Source organism: Amblyomma americanum, chromosome 7 (assembly GCF_052857255.1).
Source record: "Amblyomma americanum isolate KBUSLIRL-KWMA chromosome 7, ASM5285725v1, whole genome shotgun sequence".
In the NCBI taxonomy this organism is placed as follows: Eukaryota; Metazoa; Arthropoda; class Arachnida; order Ixodida; family Ixodidae; genus Amblyomma; species Amblyomma americanum.
Window position 1 is genome coordinate 155,799,087 of NC_135503.1, and position 27,260 is coordinate 155,826,346.

At 50.4% G+C, this 27,260-nt stretch overlaps 2 protein-coding genes across 3 annotated transcripts in view; both read right to left on the reverse strand.

The window, feature by feature from the left end:
* Window positions 1-1,930, reverse strand: part of LOC144096867 (uncharacterized) — an 11,508-nt gene extending 9,578 nt beyond the window's left edge. Inside the window, exons 1-2 of the mRNA XM_077629712.1 lie at window positions 1,802-1,930; window positions 663-842 (exon numbers count right to left, since the gene is read on the reverse strand). Coding sequence (XP_077485838.1) covers window positions 663-842; window positions 1,802-1,930 — 309 coding nt within the window. The remainder of the gene's footprint in view (window positions 1-662; window positions 843-1,801) is intronic.
* Window positions 1-22,621, reverse strand: part of LOC144097536 (uncharacterized) — a 36,546-nt gene extending 13,925 nt beyond the window's left edge. For both annotated transcript variants that reach the window (XM_077630233.1, XM_077630232.1), the window contains exons 1-2: window positions 22,281-22,621; window positions 20,462-20,515 (exon numbers count right to left, since the gene is read on the reverse strand). In XM_077630233.1, coding sequence (XP_077486359.1) covers window positions 20,462-20,515; window positions 22,281-22,478 — 252 coding nt within the window. In that variant the 5' untranslated portion in view covers window positions 22,479-22,621. The remainder of the gene's footprint in view (window positions 1-20,461; window positions 20,516-22,280) is intronic.
* Between the last annotated feature and the right edge of the window lie 4,639 nt (window positions 22,622-27,260).

The window sequence follows — 27,260 nt, forward strand, 5'->3', positions numbered from 1 at the left end:
CGTTTGCGTGCGTGTGCTTGCGTGCGTTTGCGTGCGTATGTGTGCATGCGTTCGCATGTGTGCGTGCGTGTGTTTGTGTGTGTGCGTGTGTGTACGTGTGCGCGTGTGTCTGCATGCGTGCGTGTGTGTGCATGCATGCGTGTGTGTGCGTGCGTGTATGCGTGCATGCGTGTGTGCGTGTGTGTGCGTGTCTGTGCGTGTGTGTGCATGCGTGCGTGTTCGTTTGTGTGTGTGCATGCGTGTGTGCGCACGTGCGTGCGTGCATGTGTGAGTGCGTGTGCATGCGTGTGTGTGTGCGTGCGTGTGCATGTGTGCGTGTGTTTGTGCTTGTGTGTGCGTGCGTGTGTGTGTATGTGTGTGTGTGGGTGCATGCGTGTGTGTGCGGTGTGTGTGTGTGTGTTCATGCGTGTGTGTGTGTGCATGCGTGCGTGCGTGTGTTTGTGCTTGTGTTTGAGTATGTGTGTGCGCGCGTGTGTGTGTGTATGTGTGTGGCTGCGTGTGTTTGTGGTGTGTGTGTGCATGCTTGTGTGTGCGTGCATGCGTGCGTGCGTGTGTACGTGTGTGTGTGAGTGCGTTTGTGCATGCTTGTGTGTGTGTGTGCGTGAGCGTTTGTGTGCGTGTGTGCGTGCGTGTGCGTGTGTGCGTTCTGCGTGCATGTGTACGTGTGTGTGTGTGCATGCGTGCGTGTGTGTGTGCGTGTGTGTGTACGTGTGTGTGCGCGTGCGTGTGTGGGTGTGTGTGCATGCTTGTGTGTGTGTGTGTGCGTGCGTGTGCGTGTGCGTGTGTGCGCGTGTGTGCGTGTGCGTGCGTGTGTGTGTGTGTGTGTTTTTGGACACCGAGTGCTTCGTCCGTTAACGACCTAAGCCTTGAAGAAGGGGCCGAATAGACACGAGCTTCAGTGCGCTCCGCGGGTGTAAAGCCGCCGCCACGCACTCCCGGCACCCCGAGCCGCCGCAGCGCGTCCCTGAAGCCGCCCAGCCTGCCTCTTCGTGGATAGACGGCCGCCGCGCTCCCCTGTCAACTGTATGTTCGCTCCCCTTCTGGGCTTTCTTTCTAACGGTCGCTAATTGGACTCGCTCCTTCGTCGTGGTCTCTGTAGCCGATCTGTTATTGAAATGCATAACTCAATTCAGTGTATTTAATGCGATGTGTGTTCTTCCGTAGTCCGTGGTAATTGCTTTGTAAAATTTCTATTCCTCTCCTGTTAAAGATGTAGTATTCCTGGTATCAATACTATAAACGTTGTTCTGTTGTTGCTACCTCTTAACACGCCTCTGCCTCATTCACTAGGTTTGCTTACCAGCTACGCCGGGTATCGAACTGCCACCCCCTTATTGTCATGACTCGGTAATGACCAAAGCCGTAACAGTGTGGCTAAAAATTCGCTGAAGAGTTCGTGTCGCCGACGTAGGCCGCGTTCACACTTGTCCAAAAAATTGGCAGTGGCTTTGCTCGGCTATGCCAGGATATGCGTAGCGAGAGGTGCGTTTCCCTGGCTGAGCTTGTTGTAGTCACTGTATGCTTACCAATGAGAGACATTGGGTATACGTATTTTTTATTCATTTTAAAAGCTTGACAGAGACACGAAGACTGCCCGATGATCTGTGAAGTAGCATGCAGTGGTCTGAATTTTGTCGATACACTATTTCGATTTGGTAGAGCCTCTTTAGTACACAAGCTCTATAGTAGTTCCCTATTGTAGTCTGGACGTCAGGGCCCGTAGCTAAATTAAAGTTAAACTTTTCTTTCATACACCGACTAAGAGTCCTGTTTCCTGTTGAAATCACCCAACGTCACACACCTGTGAAACCATGCCGTAGGCTGGTACACACGTGGCAACCACATCAATCGTCTGCTTGACAGATGTTCCTGGTGTCACGTAGACTCCTTGGCTGATAATGCCGCTCTCCTGAAGCCGAACACAGACCATTGTTCACCGTGATCGAAGGGAGATATCTGACAGCGGTGATACAGTGCGCTTGCAGCGGTCAGCGCACTGTGTGTCTCGTCCTCCCTTTGTCCGTCGTCTGCCAGCGCTTCAGTGTTCAGGGTGATACTTTGTTTCACGCACACACAGAGTCCAGCGTTCTTATTTGGTTCAAGCGAACTGCCAGGCGACAACCTCAAGAGTCGGAAGAGGCAATCTTCTCTTGTCTATGCCGCCGTTTACTAGCGGCTGGACTCTCCTCGGCATGCATGTCAAACGTTGTGATACAGACGCCCACTACATCTCCGCCTTTTATACACAATCCTGCGCATACGACGCGAGGTGCGGGTGATAGAGCGGCGTGCGGCGAGGCGGCGACGAAGAACGTGGCACCGCTGTGGGGTCTCTCTGGTTACTACGGCATCGGCGCATGCGCACAACTGCTCATCCGCGTGACGTCACGCTCGGCTTTGACGGTGGAGCGGGCGCGCACCGGCGGCGACGGCGAAGCGCACGCCGCACTTTGCTCCTCTTCGGTTGCCATGGTAACGGCGCATGCGCACAAATTTTCTCTGCAATGTACCGCGAATTGCTCGACTGGTACCCCTGAGTAGCTCTCGCTACAAAATCCGGATTCACTCGGGAGAAAAACTGGGACCTGTAGCATTGCCTCGCCATCGTCAATGAAGGTTTCAGGATGCGCCTGGCGACGCGCTGTTCCACATTTTGACTTCACGCCGAATATATTCGCTATAGCAGCCAGCAGAAAACTCGTTATAAAAAGTTTCAGCAAGTCTTGCGACTTAAGAGACAATGGTGTTTATACAGGCGCTCACTTATGTCGGGACCTCTCGTTCAGGTCGATACTGTTATTTTCTTCTCCTCAATATTGTCATGTAGTGGTGACGGCAGTCCGGCAGTCAGAAATGCAGCGGAAAAGCTTCCTAGAGAAACTGCTTAAATGGCCGACTCCCGCCCGCAAGACCACCAAAAACTCAATGACTCGGTGGCGGCGATAGCCACAGGCGTGCTCAGAGGTTGTCGACAAGAATGCCCGCAGCTCTCGGCCGTGTGCAGTTTAAAGCGGAGAACGAATTTTCGTGATACGGCGTGCAAAGTAACCACACAAGTCTCGAACAAAGTGGAATCAGTTCCGCCTGTCTGCGATGATTCGAGATAAATCTGGTCGTATCTTTCATTGCAAAGAGAGTGATAGCCGTGTGTCGGCGGCATTGCGCATGAACAAAAAAGAACATTACACAGCTTTTCGACATTACCCCCCCCCCCCCTTTTTTAAGTAATGTGGGCAAAATTAAACATCAAGAGTGGAAGAAAGAAAAATAATCACTGAGAACGCACAGTCCTTTAGCGCGCGTTATAAGGCTTTAGGCGCACAATATGTACTACAGCTACCGGGTGTGCGTGGCGCCGATGTGAATGTGTCACTTCGTGGGGCCACCTCGTAGTCAAGCTCTCGAAGTCGACGAACGGTCTTGTACGGGCCGAAGTAGCGGCGCAGAAGCTTTTCACTAAGTCCGCGGCGGCCAATGGGCGCCCTCAGCGATACACGCGGTCACCCGGCTTGTAATCCGCCTGACGTCGGCGTAGGTTATACTGTCGGGCGTCGATGCTCGCTTGCTGTTTGATCCGCAGCTGGGCAAGTCTTCGGGTTTCTTCTGGGCGCTGATACTATGCGGTCCCGTCGATGTTGTCTTCATTTGCGACTTTCAGGAGCAAGCGTCGAGCGTGGTGGCTGCCTACCTGCCACGGAAGAGCCTTAACGGTGTTATCAGGGCGGTCTCTTGCATTGCGGTGTTGTAGTAGCAGACGACGTAACGCACGATAACATCCCAAGTCTTCTCTGCGGCGTCGACATACATAGCAACCACGTCAGCTATGGCCTTGTTCAAGCGTTCCGTAAGACCAGTGCTCTGCAGGCGCCTCAATGCGTTCCGAGATTGCGCTTTGCATTCCGGGCAGAAGTTACTGTGCGGATGATACGCAGTCGTCCTCCGGCAGCTTATTTTACTGTAGCACAGAATGGCAAGCGTCAGCTCCGCCGTGAACGCTGTTCTGTCCGTGATGAGCACTTCTAGGGGGAGGGGCGGGGAAGGGGGGGGGGGCGGCATGTGTCCGAATAATGCCCTTCCACAAAAAATTTGGCGACTCCTGCTGCTGTTTTCGTTCTGCAGGGCTTTTGCCTCGGCTTAGCCGGTGAAGTATTCGGTCGCTACGATTTTCCACTTGTTTCCAGATGTTGACTTCGGGAAAATGCCAAGCAGGTTCTTGCGACTTGTTGGATGGGTCTTGACAGAGGCTCAATAGGGTTCAGGAATGCTGCTGACCGATGGGAGGCGTCTCCCCGCCGCTAACAGTCTCGGGAGGTTTCCATATAACGCGCCACATCGGCAGAGAGCCGGGGTTTGTTTTGTCTTGAATGCGGGGGAGGCTGCGAGAAAATTCAAGGTGTCCAGCTGTCGACTCGTCGCGTGAAGCCTGTAGAGCTTTTTCGTGAAGACTTGCAGGTACAACACGGAGCTAAGCTGTTTCGTTTTGGGCGAAGTTCTTCACGAAGACATCATTCTGTACGCTAGACGAAGGCAACCCTCGCTTGTACGAAGCTGCGGTGAAGAAGCCTTGCCTTCTTAGTACTTGAGGCGCTGGAGTTCAGGGTCCGAGCTCTGTTCCTGTACAAAAGTGCTAGTGCTGATAGGTGCTAGGAAGGCGTCGTTGTCGTCGTCTTGTGGCGATGCATCTACAGGGGCTCGTGAAAAGGAATCGGCGTCAGAGTGCTTGCGTCCATACTTGTAAACGGTGGTGATGTCGAACTCTTGGAGTCTTAAGCTCCATCGAGCAAGGCGGCCATAAGGTTCTCCAAAAGGGCAAGCAAGCACACCACGTGATGGTCAGTCACAAGTTTGAAAGGCCTGTCGTGCAAGTACGGGTGGAATTTCAACGTGGCCCACACTATCGCAAGGCGGTCCTTTTCCGTCGTGGAATAGCTGGCCTCTTCGTTTGACAAAAAGCGGCTGGCTTACGCTATTACACTCTCGCAGCCTTGCTGCTTTTAAACGAGAACGGCGCCCAATCCCACGCTGCTCGCGTCGGTATGAATTTCGGTGTCGACTTTTTCGTCGAGGTGTCCAAACACGGCCGGCGACTGTAAGCAACGCTTAACTTCCTGGAATGTTCCGTGTTGCGGTGCTTCGCACTTGAATGGGACATGGGACTTCGTTAGCTGCGTCAAGGGTCAAACGATGCGCGAGAAGTTCTTCGCAAATCATCGGTAATACGCGCAAATCCCCTAGAATCGGCGCACAGCTTTCATATCGGTCGGCTGTGGAAATAGTACGATAGCGGCGGTTTTCTGCGGGTAAAGTTGTATTCCATCGTTGGTTACGATGTGGCCCATAAACAGCGCTGATCTTAAGCGAAATGGCACATCTCTGCTTTCAACGTTAGGCCGGAGGACTTGATTGCCTCTAGCAAAGTTCGAAGTTTTTTTAAATGATCGTCAATGGCGAGTAATAGACGACGACGTCATTTAGGTATACGACACAAATTTCCAACGTGAGGCCTTCCAGTACTGTGTCCATTACATGGCGGAACTTTTCTGGGACAAAAAAAGAAGTTCAAATAGCATTACCTTTAGCTCGTAGAGGCCGTAGACCGTGATGAAGGCGGTCTTCTCAAGGTACCTTTCATCGACCTCGATTTGCCAATACCCGCTTCTAGGTCCATGGACGAAAAGTATCTGGAATCGCAGAGGCGGTCTAGGGTATCGTCGATGCGGGGTAACGGGTAGACACCTGTCTTGGTTACGTTGTTGAAGCGGCGGTAATCGAGGAAAAACTGGAGATTACCGTAGCTCTGCTTCACGGGTACGACCAGTGCTGCCCAGGGTCTGCTGGATGGCTGGATGACATCATCACGCAGAAGTTCCCAAACTTGGTCTGGGATGGCTTGGCGTTCGCGCATCGAGACACAGTAAAAGATTTCACACAGAGTTCGGATGTCTTCGCCGGTTATAATACGATGCTTTGCAATAGATGCTCCCCTGATCTTTGGTGAGGCAGAAAAAACAGTCGCTGTAACTGATGGAGACTGTGGATCTGGCCTTGTCTGCGCTCGGGCAGCGATGGGTTGATGTCGAAGGTAGGTGTGTGATCTTGAAAGCGCGGGTCTTTTCCGGATAAGTCGGAGAGGGCGAAGGTATCCCGTATATCGGTAATTTCCGTGCCTTTGTTGAGGTGTCGGTATTCTTCGCCCAAGTTTGTCAGCAGCACTTCCCCTTGTCCAATGCAGAAATGGGCGATACCTCTTTCGATGCCGATTCTCTAAAAGCAACTTCGTGTTCTCCTCGATGATGTGTTCGATATTTTTGGCTCCTTTTGTACGTACGGTGACCATGACGTTTGACCGGGCGGGGGGTACAGTCCCTTGTTCATCTAAGACACTCAGGGCAACGTGATGCTCCAGGACTGTCGTCGAAGGGGTGGCTTCGTTTGTCGAAGCCGTGGTGACCTTCGATCAAAGATCGCCTGATGCTCACTGAGGAAATCCAACCCCGGTATCACGTCGCAGGAACAGTGCTCTAGCACTACAAATGTCGCAGGATAGGTATGTCCGTCGATGGTCAGTCGCGCAGTGCATTGTCCCGATGATGTAGTACGTAATAAGGTGGCCTCCTGCAGTGTGAATTTGTGGGCCGCCCCAAGTGGTCGTGACTTTCCTCAGCTGAGCGAAGAACGTTCAGTATAGATCACTGTATAATCTGCTCCCATGTCCACTAGAGCGGTAACTTTGCCGCCATCGATAACCACTTCCTAGTCGGGTATCCTGGCTGTTGCGTTGCTCCGGTAGTAGTCCGTATTCAGGTGAATGCCTCTGGAGACAACAGCTGCTTCGCGGTTCTTCTTCTGTTGGGACGGCTTCTGTGGCTTTCCCCGGATCTGTTTCTTCGGGACGGCTCGGGCTGCTTCGGCGGCTCCTAGGCGCTGAGGGAGACAAAGACATCTGATAGCAACCCCAACAAATGTCACGTAGTGTTGACGGCAGTCCGGCGAGCAAGAAGACAGCGAAAAAGCTTCCCAGAGAAATAACTTATTGGGGCTGACTCCATAGAACTGTGACATTCATTGTGTGCTACGAGGTACATTCCTTGTGTGTGCTACGAGGTACATTCCTTGTGTGTGCTACGAGGTACATTCCTTGTGTGTGCTACGAGGTTCCACGTTCGACGGCGCGGCGTAGACGGAGACCCAGATGACAGGCATCATCAGTTACCCAGCCATGCTCGTTGAGAGTGACAACCAGAACGAAGGGGTCTAAGCCCAGCCGGACCCAACCGGACCCGCCGCCGCCGCCGCGGGGAAACAGGCTTTATCCTCCCCAATTGGCGTGGCGGTTCCGGGTCTCGGCCCTCCCGGGCACATTCCAGGACAAGGGAACTGTCAGCGATCCAGAGCGCGCCTAACCTTGAGGAGCGAGTGTCAGTTGATGGATGAAGAATGGAGGCCGGTGACCCGCGGGAACTGTCAGCGGGCCAGAGCGCGCCGTACCACAGCCGACGCTATGCGCTACCGCGAAGACAACCTTCTTTCCCTCGGACTCAACACGTGAGGGGGGCGAGACAATAAGTGCGGTGGTATGTTTGTGCGCCCAAGTGAAAGCCCTAGCCCCCCCTCCTTCCCCTCCGGCGTGGGCGTTCTCACCCTAGGGAGTGTGGAGAAGAGGATATAAAAATCGAGAAGCAGTACGGAACAAGCACGCTCAGGACGACATCGTTCGCCAAGAGGGCCTTCAGCGCCGAAGCCCGACGAAGTGCAGCTTCTGCCAGCAACCGCTCGAGCCCAACTCCGGAGCCACTCCATCGCCCCCATGAAGTCGTCGGCACGTAAGCTCGGACGCCCCAGCCTCTGATGTATAATCTTAATCATGTGTAATTATTGAATATACCTGTTTGTTTAAACTGAGCCATACGGTGTCTCTTTGCCTCTCCGTCCCGTGTGGACCTGCGCATTATGGGGGTCATCACACTGGTGTCAGAAGTGGGGTCTCAAAAGCAAATGTCCTCTGAATGCTGTGACATTCATGACTTCAAAATTGTAATCAAAAGGGAATCACGGGACTGATTGTGGGACTTTTACCCCCATTTGAGAGGCTTGAGGCACTGGAGGGCTTGAAAAAAAAAAATGTCTGTATCTGAGGGAGCTCCCACTCCACAGCCGTCGCTCGGAGCAAGCATGCTGGCATTAGGAAGCGTCATTCCGACGTTTACGGGAGATAAGACAGGGGTTCCAATCTGCGATTTCTTTTCCATGCTAGAAGAGATTGGGAAAATGGGGGGATGGTCCGATGCTCAAATGCTGGGAATGGCGAGGTGTAAGATGGCAGGAGCTGCTCATGATTTTGCATGGCGAGACGAAAAAGTAAAATCCACAAAATCATTTGCGGAATTTAAGAAGCTCGCGTTTGAGCATTTCGGCACTGAACCACGTCACGTGCGGGTACAGAGGTTCCGTGACGCCGGACAGATGGTAGGGGAGGACGTGCGAACATTTGCGTCGCGGCTTCAGCGCCTAGCACGCGATACGTTAAGCAGGGAGGAGGAAGGAGACCAGCTAAGGAAGAAATACGCGGAGGATCTACTTAAAGCGGAAATGACCGCTTTGTCCGTGGCTGGTCTGCAAGACCCCGTGCGCCGGTTCGTGCTCTCGCGCAAGCCGAGCAATTTCGACCAAGCCGTGGCGGCCGCATTGGATGAGGAACGAAATGAGGCGCTAACGACAGCCGCAGCGAGAGTACGCGTCATAGAGAGAGCGGTGCTCAACCCTGAGGTTGCTCTCTTGACAGAGCGGTTAGATCGCTTAGAAAAGCTGCTATCTCAGCAGGTGGAACGCCAAGTTGAAGCGCGCGCTCAACAGCGCCCATTCGCTGGAAACCGGAGACCGCCACAAAGCTACAGGCGCGGTATGCGAGATTTTGAAGAAATCGTATGCTTCGCTTGCCAGGGTCGCGGACACATCGCCAGGTTCTGCCAAAACGTGCGCCGTGGGGAGCCACAAAGAGAAGCAGGCGAGACACGCCCTAAGCAAGCCTACAGCGGGGCTCCAGATACCGAGACAAAAAACTAGATAGTCCTCCCCAGCCTGAGGAGCGTGGGGAGGGAGCAGTAGATGATGAGGTGGTGGTAGTTTGTGTGGCCGACGAGGCATGCCCTGTTGTGCGTTGCAAGTTAAATGGTTGTTGTATGGAATTGTTGATAGATACGGGGTCAAAGGTGACATTGCTTAAGGAGAGCAGTTTTAACACGCTTCAAAGGAAGGGGGACCGCGAGGTGTTGGAAGCGTCTGGTGGTATGACAACCAAATTTGTAGGCATAACGGGGGATCCTCTTGGCATAAGTGGACTCTACCGGTTACACTTCTCTCTCGGCGGTATTGCATTGGAGCACCCCTGCTACGTATGCCCGGACACGGTGTCTCTGCCAAACGGAGTGTCAGGTATATTAGGGCAGGATTTTTTGAGAAAAGGGAAGGTAGTAGTCTCATTCTCTGACGAAGAGGTTAATGCGGGCGGATCAAAAGTTCCGTTTTTGAACAGGAGAGGGGCTGAGATTCGCATTACCGATATTGACACCCGTCAAACAGTGGGATCATTGGAGAAGGTATATTCGCGGGTTGCCGTCAGGCTGGTCGATGAGGCGGTCGTCCTTCCTTGGTCGGAGCACATTTTGTACGCGTTTGTGCCTTCAGATGTAGAGAGCGGCGCCGTGGGAGTGCTTGAGCCGGTCGACTCTCTCAGCAATGGCCTGAAGGCAGCCGCGTGCCTCGTGACAGTTAATGACGCCCACAGAGTGCCCCTACGGGTGGTTAACTGTAGCCAGCAGCCACTGAGCCTTCCCAAGAACAAAACATTGGCTTTCTTCACCTCTGCGATAGAGAAACGTGAGCCCACCGATACGGTACTCGCAACTGTAGAGCATGCTAGTCCTTCGGCTGCTCCAAAGGTGTCGTTCGATCTTTCTCACGTAAAATCCAGGGAGAGGGAGGCTCTGGCTGGTTTGCTGAACGACTACTCGGAGGTATTCGCCGCGTCCAACCTGGATTTGGGCTGCTGTGGCGTTATAAAGCACAGGATAGAAACCGGCACTTCATCGCCCGTTTACCAGCGTGCGTACAGGATTCCTTACTCCCAACGTGAGGAGATGGAGCGGCAGGTGCAGGACCTGATTGATCGCGGCATTGTCGAACACTCAAAGTCACCCTGGGGAGCACCAGCACTATTGGTGGAAAAGCCAGATGGCTCGTATCGATTGGTAGTGGACTACCGCAAACTAAATGCCGTAACTCGCATCGATCCATACCCCATCCCCAATATACAGGAGACGCTTTCTCAGCTGGGCTCTGCCAGGTACTTCACGGTAGTGGACATGGCGGCGGGATTCTGGCAGATAGCAATGGATCCGGCAGATGCCGAGAAAACGGCATTCAACACGCCCTCAGGGCACTATGAATGGAAAAGAATGCCGATGGGTCTGGCCAACAGCCCTGCTGTCTGGCAGAGAACCGCTGATGTTATCCTGGCAGGTCTTCTGGGGAGGCTGTGCTTCGTGTATATGGATGACATTATCATATACAGTGACAGTTTTGATAACCATTTGCGCGATATTGAGCAGGTTTTGGTGCGACTAAGAGCAGCGGGTCTCAAGCTGAAGCCCTCTAAGTGCCAATTCCTCAAAAACGAGGTGAAATACCTCGGGCACGTTGTTTCAGCTGACGGCGTGCGACCGGACCCTGAGAAACTAAGGTGTGTCTCGGATTTTCCATCCCCGACTAGCGTCCGCCAGGTCCGGCAGTTTCTCGGCCTGATCGGTTACTACCGAAGGCACATAGAGGAGTTCGCCAAGCTCGCTAAGCCGCTCACCGCCTTAACAGCCAAAAATGTCGCCTTTCGCTGGGACGAAAACGCGGAGAATGCTTTTGGGGCCCTGAAAAGGAAGCTAATGAGTGCACCGCTGTTGCGCCACCCGGATTTTAATTTGCCCTTCGTTATGGCCACAGATGCGTCAAAGTTCGCAGTTGGTGCCGTGCTATCTCAGGTTATCGAGGGCAAAGAACATCCCGTTGCTTTTGCTAGCCGACAGCTGAGCCCCACAGAGCAAAAGTACGGAGCTACGGAAAGGGAGTGCCTCGCCGTTGTCTGGGCAGTAAAGCACTTCAGATGCTACCTTTACGGCCGCAAATTCAAGCTAGTCACAGACTGCCATCCTCTGAAATGGGTGATGAGTATCAGGGACCCTAGCTCGCGACTCGCTAGATGGAATCTACACCTGCAGGAATACTGCTTTGAAGTTGAGCACAAGTCAGGAAAGACACATCTGAATGCTGATGCACTCAGCCGCACAGCTGCAGTGGCAGCTATAGATGAGTTTGTCCCCGTAGTCGACCCCGCCGAATTACGCACAGAGCAGTGCAAAGATCCTGACCTGAAGCGAATAATCGAAAGCTTAGAGGGCGCACCATCTCACCCCGAACAGCTAGGTTATTTCATTGACAAAGACGGCACCCTGTGTCGGCGCACGAGGCCAACCAGGAAAGGGAGACCAGAGAAAACCGCTTGGGAGAGAGTCGTCATACCTCGGTCGTGGACAGAAAGGGTTCTTCGCGCGTCACGATGCGCCATGCGCCGGTCATTTTGGCGTAGCGAAGACACGCAGGCGTGTGGAGCATTTGTACTTTTGGAGTGGCATGCGACAGGATGTTAGAGACTACTGTGCGAAGTGTCATTCCTGTCTCGAAAGAAAAACACCCAAGGGACGAAGACCAGCTCCAATTCAGCCGTTCTCTGAGGTTTCGGCTCCCTTCGAGCGGACAGGTATGGAGATAATGGGCCCATTGCCCACGACCACTTCAGGAAACAAGTACATTTTAGTATTTGTCGATCACCTTTCAAAATACGCGGAAGCGGTAGCACTCCCAGATCAGAAGGCAGACACGGTTGCAAGAGCATTTGTCGAACAGATCGTGCTCCGACATGGACCCCCGAGGCAACTCTTGACAGATCGGGGAACGAACTTCGTGTCGCAGCTAATGAGGAGAGTTTGCGAGCTGCTTAAGATCGCTAAGAAGCAGACAACACCGTACCATCCGGCTTGCAACGGCGCGGTGGAGCGACTGAACCAAACCGTGGCCGGGTTCCTGTCGCATTTTGTTTCGCGCGACCAGCGGGACTGGGACTTGTGGCTCCCGTATGCAATGTTTGCCTACAATTCCGCAGCACACGAGAGCACGGGCGAATCGCCATTCTTTCTTCTCTACGGCCGAGACCCTGACCAGCCTAGTGAAGTGCCAGAGGGCCCCCGTCGTGTCCCATACGCTTCACTGGACGACTATAAGGTGGAGCTAGAATCGCGCTTGCAAGTGGCGAGGGACATCGCAAAGGAGGCCTTAAAGAAAGCGGCGAAGCGCAGGAAGGAGGTGCACGATCGCAGTGCTAGAGACGCGCCGTTTAATGTGGGGGACAGCGTGTACATTGAAAACTGCCAAAGGCAGATTGGGCTAGCTCGTAAGTTCCAGACGAAGTGGAGAGGACCGTGCGAGGTTGTCGAGAAGCTTTCTCCGGTAAACTTCAGAGTCCGAGACGTAAACCGGCGCTTGATAAGGATACACGCAAATCGCCTCAAGTCGGCACCGGTTCAGTATTCACGAAATGAGGAAAGGGAAAGCGCGGATTTTGATGGGGACAGAAGTGAAGCGGAGCGCGCAGATAGTTCGCAAGAAACGCCCTCTCCTGCATTTGTTCGGCAGGCGCCAGAGGTGACGGCCGGAATGCCACCGGATTTACTTCATGCATTGCTAGAAGAAGAAGCGCGCGAGGTTGCCGCGCAGATAACGCCAGGAGAGTCTCCTGTCACGAGCCCTCGCGAGTCCCAAAGCAGACAAAGGGTCACAGACTTACTTAGTATGACTCATGAAGGCCGATATCCGCTGCGAAATCGGAAAGCTAAGTCGGACTAATGGCGTAAACAGAGCGGAGTTTTGAACTGGTTAGAAGTGTGTAATGCCACAGCTCATAACATTGCTATGTGCTTATGTGTTAAGTTATCGGAGTTGGTAGTTAAACCTTTCTGTCATTAAGTAACACCTTCACAGGAGAGCATGCGGAGCGCATGCAGAACCTGCCCTACATCCTTTCGTTATCTATATTTTTGTCTGTGCCGTGATCGTGCTAGAAGTGGGAGCTCCTTTGTAACTGTGGTAAATTTATTTCGTCCAGTTTGGACTAGAAAGGAGAGGCTTGGGTGCTGAGTTTCATGTTTATCTGTAAAAGAAGATCAGTGCTGCCCCTGGAGACGCCAGTTATGACAGCGGAGGCATATGGTGTTGTGCAGTGGTGTTGAGTGCAGCGAAAAGTGTTTTGTCGGACGCACTGTGCGAGGCGATTCAGAAAGACAAGGGGAGCTGCAGGGACTCAAATGTTCGGAGAACATTCTTCTGGAGGGTGAGCGAGTGTGACATTCCTTGTGTGCTACGAGGTACATTCCTTGTGTGTGCTACGAGGTACATTCCTTGTGTGTGCTACGAGGTACATTCCTTGTGTGTGCTACGAGGTTCCACGTTCGACGGCGCGGCGTAGACGGAGACCCAGATGACAGGCATCGTCAATTACCCAGCCATGCTCGTTGAGAGTGACAACCAGAACGAAGGGGTCTAAGCCCAGCCGGACCCAACCGGACCCGCCGCCGCCGCCGCGGGGAAACAGGCTTTATCCTCCCCAATTGGCGTGGCGGTTCCGGGTCTCGGCCCTCCCGGGCACATTCCAGGACAAGGGAACTGTCAGCGATCCAGAGCGCGCCTTACCTTGAGGAGCGAGTGTCAGTTGATGGATGAAGAATGGAGGCCGGTGACCCGCGGGAACTGTCAGCGGGCCAGAGCGCGCCGTACCACAGCCGACGCTATGCGCTACCGCGAAGACAACCTTCTTTCCCTCGGACTCAACACGTGAGGGGGGCGAGACAATAAGTGCGGTGGTATGTTTGTGCGCCCAAGTGAAAGCCCTAGCCCCCCTCCTTCCCCTCCGGCGTGGGCGTTCTCACCCTAGGGAGTGTGGAGAAGAGGATATAAAAATCGAGAAGCAGTACGGAAGAAGCACGCGCAGGACGACATCGTTCGCCAAGAGGGCCTTCAGCGCCGAAGCCCGACGGCGTGCAGCTTCTGCCAGCAACCGCTCGAGCCCAACTCCGGAGCCACTCCATCGCCCCCATGAAGTCGTCGGCACGTAAGCTCGGACGCCCCAGCCTCTGATGTATAATCTTAATCATGTGTAATTATTGAATATACCTGTTTGTTTAAACTGAGCCATACGGTGTCTCTTTGCCTCTCCGTCCCGTGTGGACCTGCGCATTATGGGGGTCATCACAGAACTCTGTGACTCGTTGGCGGGGATGGTCACAAGCGTGCTCGGCGGTCGTCAAACCGAATGCCAGTCGCTCTCGGCCATGCTCAATTTAAAGTTGACAGCAAACTTTCGAGATACTGTGTGCAAAGTGACTACACCATGCGTTGAACAAAGTAGAATCGGCTCCGCCTGTCTGCGATTATTCAAGATAAATATCGTCGCATCTCGCATCAGAGACAGAGTGATAGCCGCGTGCGGGCGTCATTGCGGATGAACATAAAAACATTTTAAAGATTTGCGGCAAGTTCTAATTAATGTACTGTACTCACGAACCCTATTATCACAGAACGATGGCAGAGATGCATTGGCCGAAGTGCCCCATATATTGCGCCGTCGTTCGCAAACCGATTCGTTTTGTCTTCTTTTTAATTTTGAGTATTGCATCAAGATACGCTACGTCTGCGCACAAGCATCTGTTAAAAAGCATGTTGAGCACGGGTACACAAGCGGCCCAGGAAGGGCTTGCATTGCACAGCATGTTCTGCGTTACGGCAACTCAAAAGCTAGCAGATGGCACTGGTACGTGTGCCGCCGTTGCGACCAACGAAAAGTGCACTTAATAAAACCTCTATATTCGCTCGGGAGGTTTATTCTGGGCAATTCCAAATATTCATTCAATACATCATTACTCCTTGCTGGCTGAATGGGGCCATGACATGATCGTTCTTCATATTGCAGTTCTGTGCTTCAATAACTAATACAAGAGCTCATGATTCAATTTTCGAAATTTGGATGCCCTGGACGTGCTATATATTAAAAAAAAAATGCAATCGAAATTGATGACGGGAAACTCTTCCTACCGGGAAATACCACCATATTGAATACTGTCGTGGCGTCACATGGGCATACACGGAGCAACGTCGTCTGTTTTCGTTGCTGCAATCTACGCAGCGAGGTCTCTTGTCCCCTGTACTTTCGCAAGCGATCGAAGTAGCAGTCATCCCTCATATATATCTGACTTCTGTATCAAAAGCGATAGCAGCAACGTAGTTTTTCTTCGGTGTAAGTGGGGTTCGGTCACACTAGGCCGACGCAAGGGCGATCGACGATCGGCGGGCTGGTCGGTATGCAAATGCCGTCGCTGACGCACTGGTCTGTCAAGGTAGACCGACGACGACGCCAGCGCGACCAATGACCGCGCAACGTGGTAGTGTGCAGAGTGAGCTAGGTGGGAGCCGGAAGAGTTTGGTAGGGGACTATACTCTGTTCCATAAATCAGTTGCAACGCTGTGGAAGGTACGAAAGAAATCCGCACGGAAAAATAAAGTTATGCGTTTCACTCCGCGCTTTGTTCTGTGGCCGAGTGCTCTAAGGCGCGAGAAAGCGAGAGCGTGTTGTCAGCTATAAAAGTGCATTTAATCAAGCTCATGACAAATATGTGATGTAGTAAACCTGCAGGCCGCGCATTTACTATCTCTAGCTCACCACAAGGAGTGCACTACTTTTTGGTCGCGGATGCAGGCAGCGTAAAGAAGAGTGCCAGCTTTGACAGCGTTGAACCTGATGTATGAAACAGAATATAGTTGGTGTGACATTCTATAAACTTAAAAATTAAAAACTTATTGGACCTCACGCTAGCAACGGTGACATACGCGATGTGCGTGCACCAGCGAAGATGTGCTTTCGTGTGTGCGATTTCGGCGATTGCGGAGAGTGAATTCGCAAGTCTTACCGCCTACAAATAGCCGTTCTGGCTAGAGTTCCCTCAAAGCGACGACTGCCTACGTCCCAGGACGCGAGTACAATGAGGGAGAAGTGCCGATATGTGACCCGTTCTGCATATATCATGTGCTGAAGGCAGCCGGCCGAAGCCATCGGCGTCGACTGTGGACAACAAATCAGGCTGTTTTCATTAATTCAAGCAATGTCCGAACGTATTCTTAACTAAAGCGATTTAAAATCAAATATTGGTGCCTTAAGAGGAAGGGATACAATTAGCGGGAAGCGCCGGTACTACGCAAAGCGTTTCCCAAACAGGTGATCGAGCATCATCAGCGCTTACTGCAATGTTATCATGGTGTGTAAATCAGTAAAACTACAATTTGTGGCTAGGAGTAATTAATATCTACGATAAGGAGAGCCCACTTTGCGTTTTATGCCGAGAAAACCAATAGTACTGTTTGCGCACAGTTATGTACACAACGCCTGAGCGGGGCTGCTGTTGTAATCGTCGCATTCCAGGGGCATGATTGTGCACGCGAACTAAATGCTAAATGATGTAGTATTATTTTGAAGTACTCGTTTAGAAGGCGGCGACTATTCATCGCTGCGGACAGTGAAAGCATTCCAGTCGCGTTGGGTTTTGCAAGGTGCTTGGTTCCTGCAAAGGCGTTCTACGAGCCGAAGGGAATGCATGCTCAACTTGCACGCGCACACATGCAGCGGAAAAGCCGTCGCATTCGGCACTTTTCTCTGCTCCTTTCGTGCCTCAAGGCTACTCTAGTATCACCTTTGGATAATTTGAGTTTAATTATCGAGCCGATGAATAGCGGAGAAGACCTCAGTTGCCAGCGGCAAGATGCCGCGGTTTTCACGGCGCACATCGGCGATGGCTGCACGGCAAGATGCCGCGGTTTTCACGGCGCACATCGGCGATGGCTGCACGGCACGTGCCGCTTTTCACGTACGGGAGCACTTGACTGCTCAAAAGAGACCACACTCATAACATACAAACAGCTTGTTTCTAAGCGTAAATAATAAAGCAGAGGTCCATTGATTTCTGTTTCCTCAACAATCAGAAGACGGGCGCCACGTGCAAATTCGCTTACCCAAGGATCACTCAGCTCGCGTATACTAAGTTGAAGGCCTCCAAAGAGAAAAGACGGAAATTGATTTTTCTTTCGCTAAGCTAAAAGAAAAAAAACTATTCGAGCGACCGCCGTCTACGGTGTGCATGCGAGCACCTCAACATCTCGCAGCAGACGACGCAGGGCGGGAATCCCTTGAGACGTCATGAAGCGATCAGAGGTTGCCATACCGCCAAGCAGTTCGCAAAAGGCACGAAAAAAATTTCATTTTAAAAATATTTACGGCACAGAATCAGCTGAAACTTGTGGAAATTTTATTTTAACGTGTTGAGAATCAAATGCGATAATCGTGTTATGTGATAAAGTAGGCTGTCATGGCCCCTTTAAGTTTTTAGCAGTTGCAAAATGATTAAGAAAGCCATGGGGCTTTCGACTGTCTCCTTGCAGAATGCATTCTGCATACAGTTCTACAAATCAGGCACATGCTATAAAATACTCCCAACTGCGGCAAGCACCTGCTATTGACTGACCATTCCTCGGCTCAAGAGTAATACACACCTCAAAGCTGTTTTTGAGATCTTTGGCACACTTAGTTCAGGCTTTGTACATGTAGCAAAAACATCCCCATTGTAGAGTAACCTCGTCAAAACCATCTGTAAACGCTATGTTCGCACTCGGACAAATGTCACGATTTATCTATGCTTTCTTTAGACCTGGCGGTGTTTGCCTCTTTATATCTTACACATAACAACTCCTTGGTTGAAAGCAGCCACAATGCCGCGTGTTCTCAATTGTGCTATTCGACAATGGCTAACACATGTTTGATTTTATAATAAATTGGCGTGTCGCACTCAGCGTGCGAAAACCTATCTCAAGGAACATACCTCCAAGGCGCCCCGGAACTCCTTCAGTTCACCCTGATATTTCTTTGCCTCTTGGGCTTTCCCTCTTCTGAGGGCTCGTTGCAACGTTTCTGATGCTCTTATAATCCCGCTTCGCAATGCAGAGCATTTTTCCCATAACAGCCCTCCCGAGCCTCATCTTTCCATGCGCACAGGGGGACCGGGGAAATACGGTCCTTTTTTTTTACACCCATAGCACTTGATAGCAGCAACGCCAGTATCACGGCTTAGTGGTTGCGTAGTGTGTGCGTAGCGCAGCACAGCGAAGCAATGCACGAGGGAGGAGTGCGGAGAAAGGAGAAAAACACAGCCGGGAAAGAGAAATAGCTGGTGCGACACGCAGGTGAAAGGAGATCCGCTGCTGAGGCAAAGGGCGACAAATCTGCGTACTTCAGCATGGCACAGCGAGAGGAAAAACGCAAGGCAGAAAGAAAGGGGACAGCGGTTGACGATGAGGAGGTGAAGTGCGCTGAAGCACTGCCTCATTATGGCTCCAAAATGCTGAACGCCACGCGCTACAAATGCATCCACTAATTGTCGCTAGTGATACACCAGTCGGTTGAGCACACAAGTGGCGCATGACATGAATAAAGGAACGGTCGGCACGCAAGCATCAAGCAGCGCTTGCTTATGAAGTGACTATACTTGGCGCTGTGCTGCGTAATGCCTGAAATCAGTGATAGCCCTTACGTTGAGCATTGCAGATACCTAAAACCAATGTATATCGCGCGCGTAGGAGAGCGCAAGAGCCAGAGGTGGACAACTTCATATGAGGCTTCGATCCCACGGGGCCTACCTGAACCTCACGGGATGAGGTGAGGTTCAGATGGTGACGGCGACAGCTCGAAGTTTTATGCAAGGTCCGCAACCCCTACCACAGCGGTTACAGGGCTCAGTCTGAAGTGGACTAAGGACGTCTTTCGGTGCGGTCAGATTTTGAGGTCGAGGTTTTTCTGTGGTGCAAGAAAATATTTTTACATCGTGGGTGTTTCGCAGCTGCGCATGTTCTGGAGTGCCTCCGCGCCCTGGGTACTCAGACGAGCGCATCTTCCGAAGAGGAGTTGAAGCAGTCCGACGGGGTGCGCAGTGCCTCTTGGTGTTCGGTTACCTATCCCGGAAGGCCGGATCCCGCAGTCCGCTTCATGTTGTCGATGGCTCTGCCGTAGTGTCCTTTCAGTTCGAGCTACTCTTTTCTCTAGCCTTCTTGAAATCAGCGCGCCTACCATGGCATGGGGTCCCCTTCCTACCCTTTAGCGCAGAGGCTGCGTGAACTCAGGCAACCGTGGGCGCAAAGCACCCCATTCACGGTCACCAGGTAGATCTGATTGTCTGGTGCGACAAAGAAACACGTTCAAGCCAATACGCAGCGAGGAAGATAGACTGCTTCATTGCGTACATGCCCATTCCCTGCACTTACGTCACGGCTGCTGCTTTGTACGTGAGTAAAGGGAGACCCCGTTGTACTTCGTATGGCTGCTCGACCGAAAGTGGAGCAATCAGTATTACCAAGAGAGCGCAATTAAGGCAGCTCGTAAGAAACACACCCGATGATCAGAAGTAAAAGGTGCGAAGCAGCCAGGAAAGCTGCTTTAATACATTCGCAGCGTTTGATCGGACACTTGTTCTTTAGAGGGACTCTAAAGGGAAATAATAAACTAAGCAAGACCGATAGAGTATTCCTCCGCACCCCTACCAGCGTTTTTTTTCTGAGCGGAAGGGTGGCGGCGTTACCGAGAAAAAAAGAAAATGAAAGTCCCATAACCCTTACACATTCAAGCCGACTACAGAAAATGAGCACATTTATGTCATTTCAATGACACATTTGCAATGGAGCCCTCAGACCATTCAGAAGCGCCAGTTCCAGAGACCGGAAACGCGGCCGGAAGCTGAAAACCGAAAAGTCCACAAATAAGTTATCACTGCGGAAAGCTAGGGCGGCTAGGGCAGGTTAGGGTGGCTAGTGCAGGTTCAGGCCACCTCAACAGCTCGTTGCACGGCATGCTGCTGCGTCTCGATGCTCTATAACTCTCTATAACGCTTTAATGTCCTGAAAATTTAGAGCTGGTTAAGCACTAGCGCTACAGGTAAGAGCTCTCAGCAATGCATGATCGACTCGTCGATAGTTTTCAAGCACAAACGCTGCCCACTTCTGCACTGTACCAGAGGAAGACGCAAGGGAGTGAAGATTCCCTGTGATATGGTCTTACAAAATGCTACCTTAAATTCCTTACAGTCAGGACTTTGGCTGCCACTGAAATGTTGCCTTCTATGGGTGACAGTCACCGATAAATTGATAATTGTACAAAGCTGGCGCTAACTTCCAGAAGGACCTATTTGAATCTCTGAAAAATAGCATGAATACCGTTCGCACTATCCTCTGTATATTCCTCACGATGATGTGATGACGTTTAAAAGCAGCTCACCGTTACGCAGTACCGCCCTCCAGGCAGTCCGTCATACCGGAGAACGAGAGAGGACTGCAAGAGAAATCGTTGGAAACACGTTTGTTGGAGGAAATGCAAATTGTACTCTTATAGTAACGTACCATTTTTTTGTAAATATATTTTCATTTTCTCTCTTATTTCTGATATCTATCACCAATGCCAGGTTTGCGCCGATTTATCATTCAAAATATCGGTAAAGTGCGCCTGAGATGCGGTTTATAGGAAATGCAATAAATTGAGGGACGTCCCACGCGTACACCTCCTGAATAAGTTGTCAAATTTGATTCTTTGTGCAACCAAGAAGCGTAACCCAAAAAGCATTCGATTACTTAAGATATGAGGCCACTTTGAACTCAGTAGATTGCAAAAAAAAAATCAATTTTAAATATTTTGTTTCGTCCAAATACCGTTTCATTCCTGAGAAAAATGAAACAAAAATTATTTTTTTTAATTAACATCGTTTTAAAGATACAGCCAAAGTTGAAACTTCATGCGGAAATCGCGAAACCGAATCTAAAAGTTTTCAAACATACAAAATAGTACCCTAATTTTTGCAACATTACTTAATTTTGGTTAACTTTTCAGTTTAGAGTAATGTCTTTTTGTTTCCTAATAACGGTCACAATAGATACAGATGACATTTAGAACACGTTGGTTGTTTATGTCAGCCCACCAACACTGGATTTTGATTTATACGTTGTTGTGTTGGCCGTGTGTCATTTTAACAACGGCAAAAGAGGGATGCTGGACACCCTGAAGCACACTGGAATCAAACCTGATCTGCACACACTGAAAGACAGCGTCACAGGTAACTAAAAACGCATCTGGAAATCCTCCCGCCAGTCTACCAATGACACAAAAACCACGAGGTGATAGCAGGGAGCTGTCGCACAACCAAAAGCAACTAAAAGCGGGACTAAGGAGCAAATGAGTTCCGGATAGGATGTTTTACAATCCTCGTGGCTATTCCCTTATAGCATATGTGCAGTTATTCCCAAAGTTCTGCATTTTTCCCCTCGAAACTCACTTTTTTACCGTTTATTTTTATGGAGTTCAGTAAGAGGCGTTTTAATTGAACATTGCATTCTACTTTGTAATGAAGTACAGTAGGTTAAATCGTACAATAATGTTTTTACTCTTATGTACACGCGCCCTTGTTCCTTTGATGCCTCAGAACATGCTAGCATTGGTGTTGAACTGGTTCTTTTTCTGTGGCTGGGTTGTATCACTCTTCACGTTTTCTTGCATTTTAATGAGTTTAATGTCTTCGTCGTCGTGTCTGCCTATCCTTGCCTCTCGCTTTGTTTCGGTTAACATTGAGCAGTTCGTTTAAAAATGCTAGACAAGTGTATACGTTTTATTTATTTATATACTACTGTGAGGGCCAATAGAAAATTTTCTTTCTTTCCCCCTTTCATACTGTAATGCACAAAATTGCGCTTAAGAGGTTTCTATAGTTGAATAAAAACAGCTTCTTGTGACACCGGGTTCCTCCAACATATAGACAAGGCGACTGCGACGATCGCCTATCACCCATATCCTCCGCAGCCGTGAGCAGAACCTAAGCTCAGGGTAACTGCCCCGTGAACTGGCACAACATCGCATTTGCAGGCCTCCTGCGACACTTGTCACGCAGAACAGTGCAGGATTGTTTGCTGAATAGTGTGGTCTTACTAGCTGCCCTTCGTTCTGCACCGGCCCAAAAAGTTCCTGTACCGCGCAAACATCAGATGTTTCAAGACGAAAATTTTATAAGTTCATAATTATCTGCCAAAAAGTGGGAAGAATGGTGATTCACCTCAGCGTAGATTTGCTGCCAGCTGACTAGCCGTGAGGCATGCCCGCAGTCAGCTCCGCGAGGCTCCCACAGGCTGACGTTGTAGAGCTTGAACTCGGGCAAGAGTCCCAGCGCAAGCGTTTGTTCGCGCCCATTCTTGTCGCTCGCGACTAGCGCCAGTATGACTGGAAATGCTGTAGTCAGAAAGTCGCCGTTCATGGTCTCCACACGTGCTGGCCTGAACGGGCTGCCAAGGGCAAACACCGTCTCACTTGGCACACAAATGGCCTACAGCTCACACTGATAAACTTCAGGGCCTTTGGCTCCAGCCTGCCATTCATGCAGTAATTGGCCGAGCTCGGGCTTCGGCTCAAGTAGAGGCACTTTGCACTCGAAGAGAGAGAGGGATGAGAACTCTCTGTCAGCGCAGATAAACGCCCGCGCGAAACACGATAGCGGGGCAGCAGTGCGGCGGAAGCTGAACTTGACGCCACGCTTTACGCCTTATCGGTGTGAGCGCGAGCAGCGGCACGGCTCATATAGACGGACGTTTCACTCTCTCCGGAGTTATCGTAAGCTAGATCGCGAACACAAACGTCCTCCTACGTGTAGGTTTCACAAATTCGACCTCATTCGCTGCCGGGACAATTGCAAGTTTGTAAGTGTTAAGCGTGTGGCTTTTTCATAATATTCATAAAGATAAGATCAATGTATTGTATTCCCTTCGGTCAATCAATCTCAAACTTTCCAGTTGGGGTGACAGGTCATATCGAGCTCAATTTAAAAACAATTATTATTAATGATGTTTATTAGCACTAGGCCATCCAACGCCAAAGGGCGCCAGAAAATGGCATTGACTGATCTCAGGATGAGAGCGAAATTTATAGCAAGTGATAAGTATTTCTTAACCATGAGTACCCATGAATAAAACGTAAAGGCAGGTGTAAATGTTCTGCAGAATTCAACAACTTGAATATTATGCATGGTGTAGTTAACACGAAATTACGCGTTCGTTTGTTCACTTAAAACAGAAGAATCATAAAAAAAATTCTGTGAAATAGTGAACGCGGTGGGCAGTTGGATTAATGAATGAGGTGCAAGGCAGAATTCATGGTGAGGTAGGGTGCACTGCTTGTACATTTCTAGAAAATATGCTTATAATAAACTGCACATCTCCAACCAAAAAACTTTAATTTCAAACCCAACGCCCCTAAGTCGCCTCGGCTCCTTCATCAGGGGTGACTGGGGGCAGTAGCTAGCTTCTTTAAGTACGTATGATTTAACCATGAGTACCCATGAATAAAAAGTATAAGCAGGTGCAAATGTTTTGCAAAATTCAAGAACTTGAATATTGTGCATAGTGTAGATGCTTAAAGACGGTAGCTACTGCCCCCAGTCAGCCCTGATGAAGGAGCAGAGCCGGCTTCGAAACGCTGGGTTTGAAATTAAAGTTTTCTGGTTGGAGATGTGCAGTTTATTACAAGTCTTCACACCCAACGAGACAAGCAAACCGGTCGAATTGTTTAGTTTTAAAAATTATGCTTTACGGTCGCCCACGTTTATCACATACAAGGCGAGGGTTTGGTGTGAGTAAATATAAGTGCGTCCGGTGTGCATTTCTTTTCCTGGATATTTTCAAAGCCCCTTGAAGAAAGCGATTTTTAAGCTCTTCCACCCAGTCACCCACACATGGCTTAATAGAATCTAGTTTACTGACGGTTCCTTTATCCATTTCAACCTGCCACACTTGAGCAATTCTGCGTAATATATAGTGCCCCTAGTTTTCGTATGCAATGTCGTTAACAACAATAGGTCCCATATTTTCCGATGCGGATGCTGCTACCTTGTCAGCTGCTTCATTTCCATGCATACCGAAGTGGCTATGGACTCAACAGAAACATGTGTGCACATCTCTATACGACGACTCCATGACATTCTCTAACAATGCGTTTAAAGGTGCATTCATATTTCACTGTGCACCCCAAAGGGCTGAGGTGACACAAACTGTGTCCGTGTATATAGCAGATTTTGTTGTAATGATACGTAAAATATTGTCCACAGCCATGAGGGTCGCGACTATTTCGGGAGTCGCGTCCTTGCGCATGTTTATAACACGATAGCGTAAGAGCGGACATTTGGCTCAGACCCGGAGGTCACAACAACATTCCGCATTGGTCTACAGGGCCCAGCGAGTGTGATTCAAACACACCGCAACGATCACAAAAAAAAAATGGTGATAACGTCACTGTGCAATTCGTCATTCGTCTAAACGGTCATGACGTCCTTCGATTACCATTGACCATAATGTAGTGCCTTTGAAGAAAGAACAATTGTGGTGAAAAAAAAATGGCCGAGCCGGAACTCGAACTGCTGCCCGTTGCGTCGTGAGCCGGTTATGCGCTCGACCCGTGTGCTTCTTTTCCGTTTCCTGTACTTTGCGCGACTCTGATTCTAAACTTAAAAACTTTCATCATCATCATCAGCTGGACTTCTCCCACTGCAGGGTAAAGGCGGCTCCCATGTCTCTCCAATTAGCCCTGTCCTTTGCCAGCTGCGGCCACCGTATCCCGGCAAGCTTGTTAATCTCATCCGCTCACCTACCTTTCGACCGCCCCTGCTACACTTGCCTTCTCTTCGTTCATCTTCCAACAATTCTCTGTTCTCTGCATTTGCCCTTAGGCGCAAAACCACTTTCTCAAAAGTAAGCCCCGACACTATTAATCCTTCTCAAATACCTCTCAGTACTTCATACTTGATGTGCCCCCATAATGTCCAAAATTTCGTTATCGCGGCCCCTCTTCGCCCATTTGCCCTAACAGTCTGTTCGTGTTTTTCCATGTATATCTGTCCTTCGTTTACCCATACCCGGAGATATTTGTATTAGGCCACTATGCATTTCAAGCCCTCGTATTGTAAGCACCTGGTGAGTTGTATCTTTGAAAATCATCAGACATGACTTAACTGCACTAAAAGTGAAGCTTAGAGTGTCTCTTTAATCTCCAAATAAAATAACCAGAGCGCAGATCTTCCTGGCTAGGTTCAATATCGTCCGCATACATTAAACAGGGATGGCGTTGTTGTACGATTTTTTTCGCCTAATCTGTGAGACAGATTATAGCCTACAGATTACTTTCTTGCAGCCTTCTTTCCATATTTATCAAATAAAGCGTGTAGAGCAGCGGTGAGAGAGGACACACACTATCAACGCAGCAGTGCCTCTAGCAGAGCCACGACACAGCTGCACTGCATCTGTGCTCACAAATGAAGCTTGTACAGGTTAAGCATACAAGTGAAGGAAAAAGAAGTGCTCGTTATGGCATACACAACGGAAGCGAACAGCCACCGAAGCCAAGGAGGATAGGGGATGTCTTTTTTTTAAATTTGTTGTTTTACATGAATGGGAAATTAATCAAAGCAGAAGAAAAAAATTGGCGGTGGTTAAGCTCTGGTTAAACCTGGAGTGACACGGTAGCTACAGCTGGCCGAGTGGAACTTCTCAGTTGAATTGCAAAGTGAGTCTTTCGCCGCTCCGTTTCTCTGGGCGTTCTTCATCTTTGTCCCACTTGATACGGCGCACGCGCACTGCCGTTGCAGCTCGATTTCGCCGGCGCGCCGCACCGCCGGCAGCAGCAGCTGCTCCGCATCACGTGACCAGCCAATTGGTTGGTCACTTGACCAACCGCGTGACCAGCCACGGCGCCGCGCCGCCGGTAGCTGCTCCGCACCACGTGACGCACCACGTGACAGCGTGGCGGCGCAGCCACAGGGTGGCGGAGCCGCCACCGCCACTGCGTCTCCACGCTGAAGGCTCGAAATGCTACCGTAATGTAGCTATCGCTACAAAAACAACCCCACGGCGCCAGTGGGATCCGAACACACGACCTCCGAATTTCGCGTCCGGTTCTCTACCAACTGAGCTACGGCGACGACTGACCAATCTGTTGCGTTCGTGCGCATTTATGTTTTGCTGTTTTGCGTGTAAGCGAACCTTGAGAGTGTTCACCAGCCCCCCCCCCCCCCCCCCCCCCGTCCACAGCGGCGGACTTATCACGTCCTGTACTACCGCGAGTGCCCCGTAGAAACCTAGTCGAACGATGGGGGCGGAAGCTGTACGAGAACCCTTTTATGCTACCTATGGCATCAAGCCTGCCAGATTCGGGGCCCTCGTTAAACTATTAAGTTTGTAAGTGAAGGGAAAAGAGGTGCTCGTCATGGCATGCATGGCAGTAGCCAACAGCCGCCGCCACCAATGAGCATATGGAATCTTTTTTTTTTAATTTGCAGCTTTTCATCAAAGGGAGATTAAAAAAATCAGAAGAAAAAACAACCGCACGGCGCCGGTGGGATCCGAACCGACAACCTCCGAATTTCGCTTCCGGTTCTCTACCAACAGAGCTTCGGCAACGGCCGTCCAATCTTCTGCTTTTGGACGCAAATCTCGTAGGTCGTGTGTTCGGATCCTACCAGCGCCGTGTGGGTGTTTTTCTTCAGCTTTTATTAATCTCCCATAGATGAAAAACTACAAGTTAAAAAAAGACACCCCCTATGCTCTTTAGTTTCGGTGGCTGTTGGCTTGTGCAGGTTAGTTATTTCGACAGTAAGGGTTACTGTTACAATAATGTTACACTAAGTGTCGTGGCCACCTAGTGTAATGAATTACGTGAAGTAGGGTCCCTAGATATACTGCATTTCTAGGGACCCTACGTGAAGCATGCTCGTGCGGCTTCGTTGTACATTTGGCGCTTTTTGGTTCTTGGTGGTGACGTGGACGCGAACCCAGGCCCTACGACTAAAGCGCAAGAAGACAAGCTTGATGCCGTGGCTTAAGCCGTTCAACGTATTGAGGCGAACAACGCAGCTCTTAGTCTATAAATAAACTCTAACATATCCACATCTCCCTCAAGAACTACTTGGACCAGTTGCCTAAGTGTAATGAATTGGAATCCAAAATTGCAACACTACCTTGCGAACAGTCTGTCAAATGCGGATACTGACATCTTT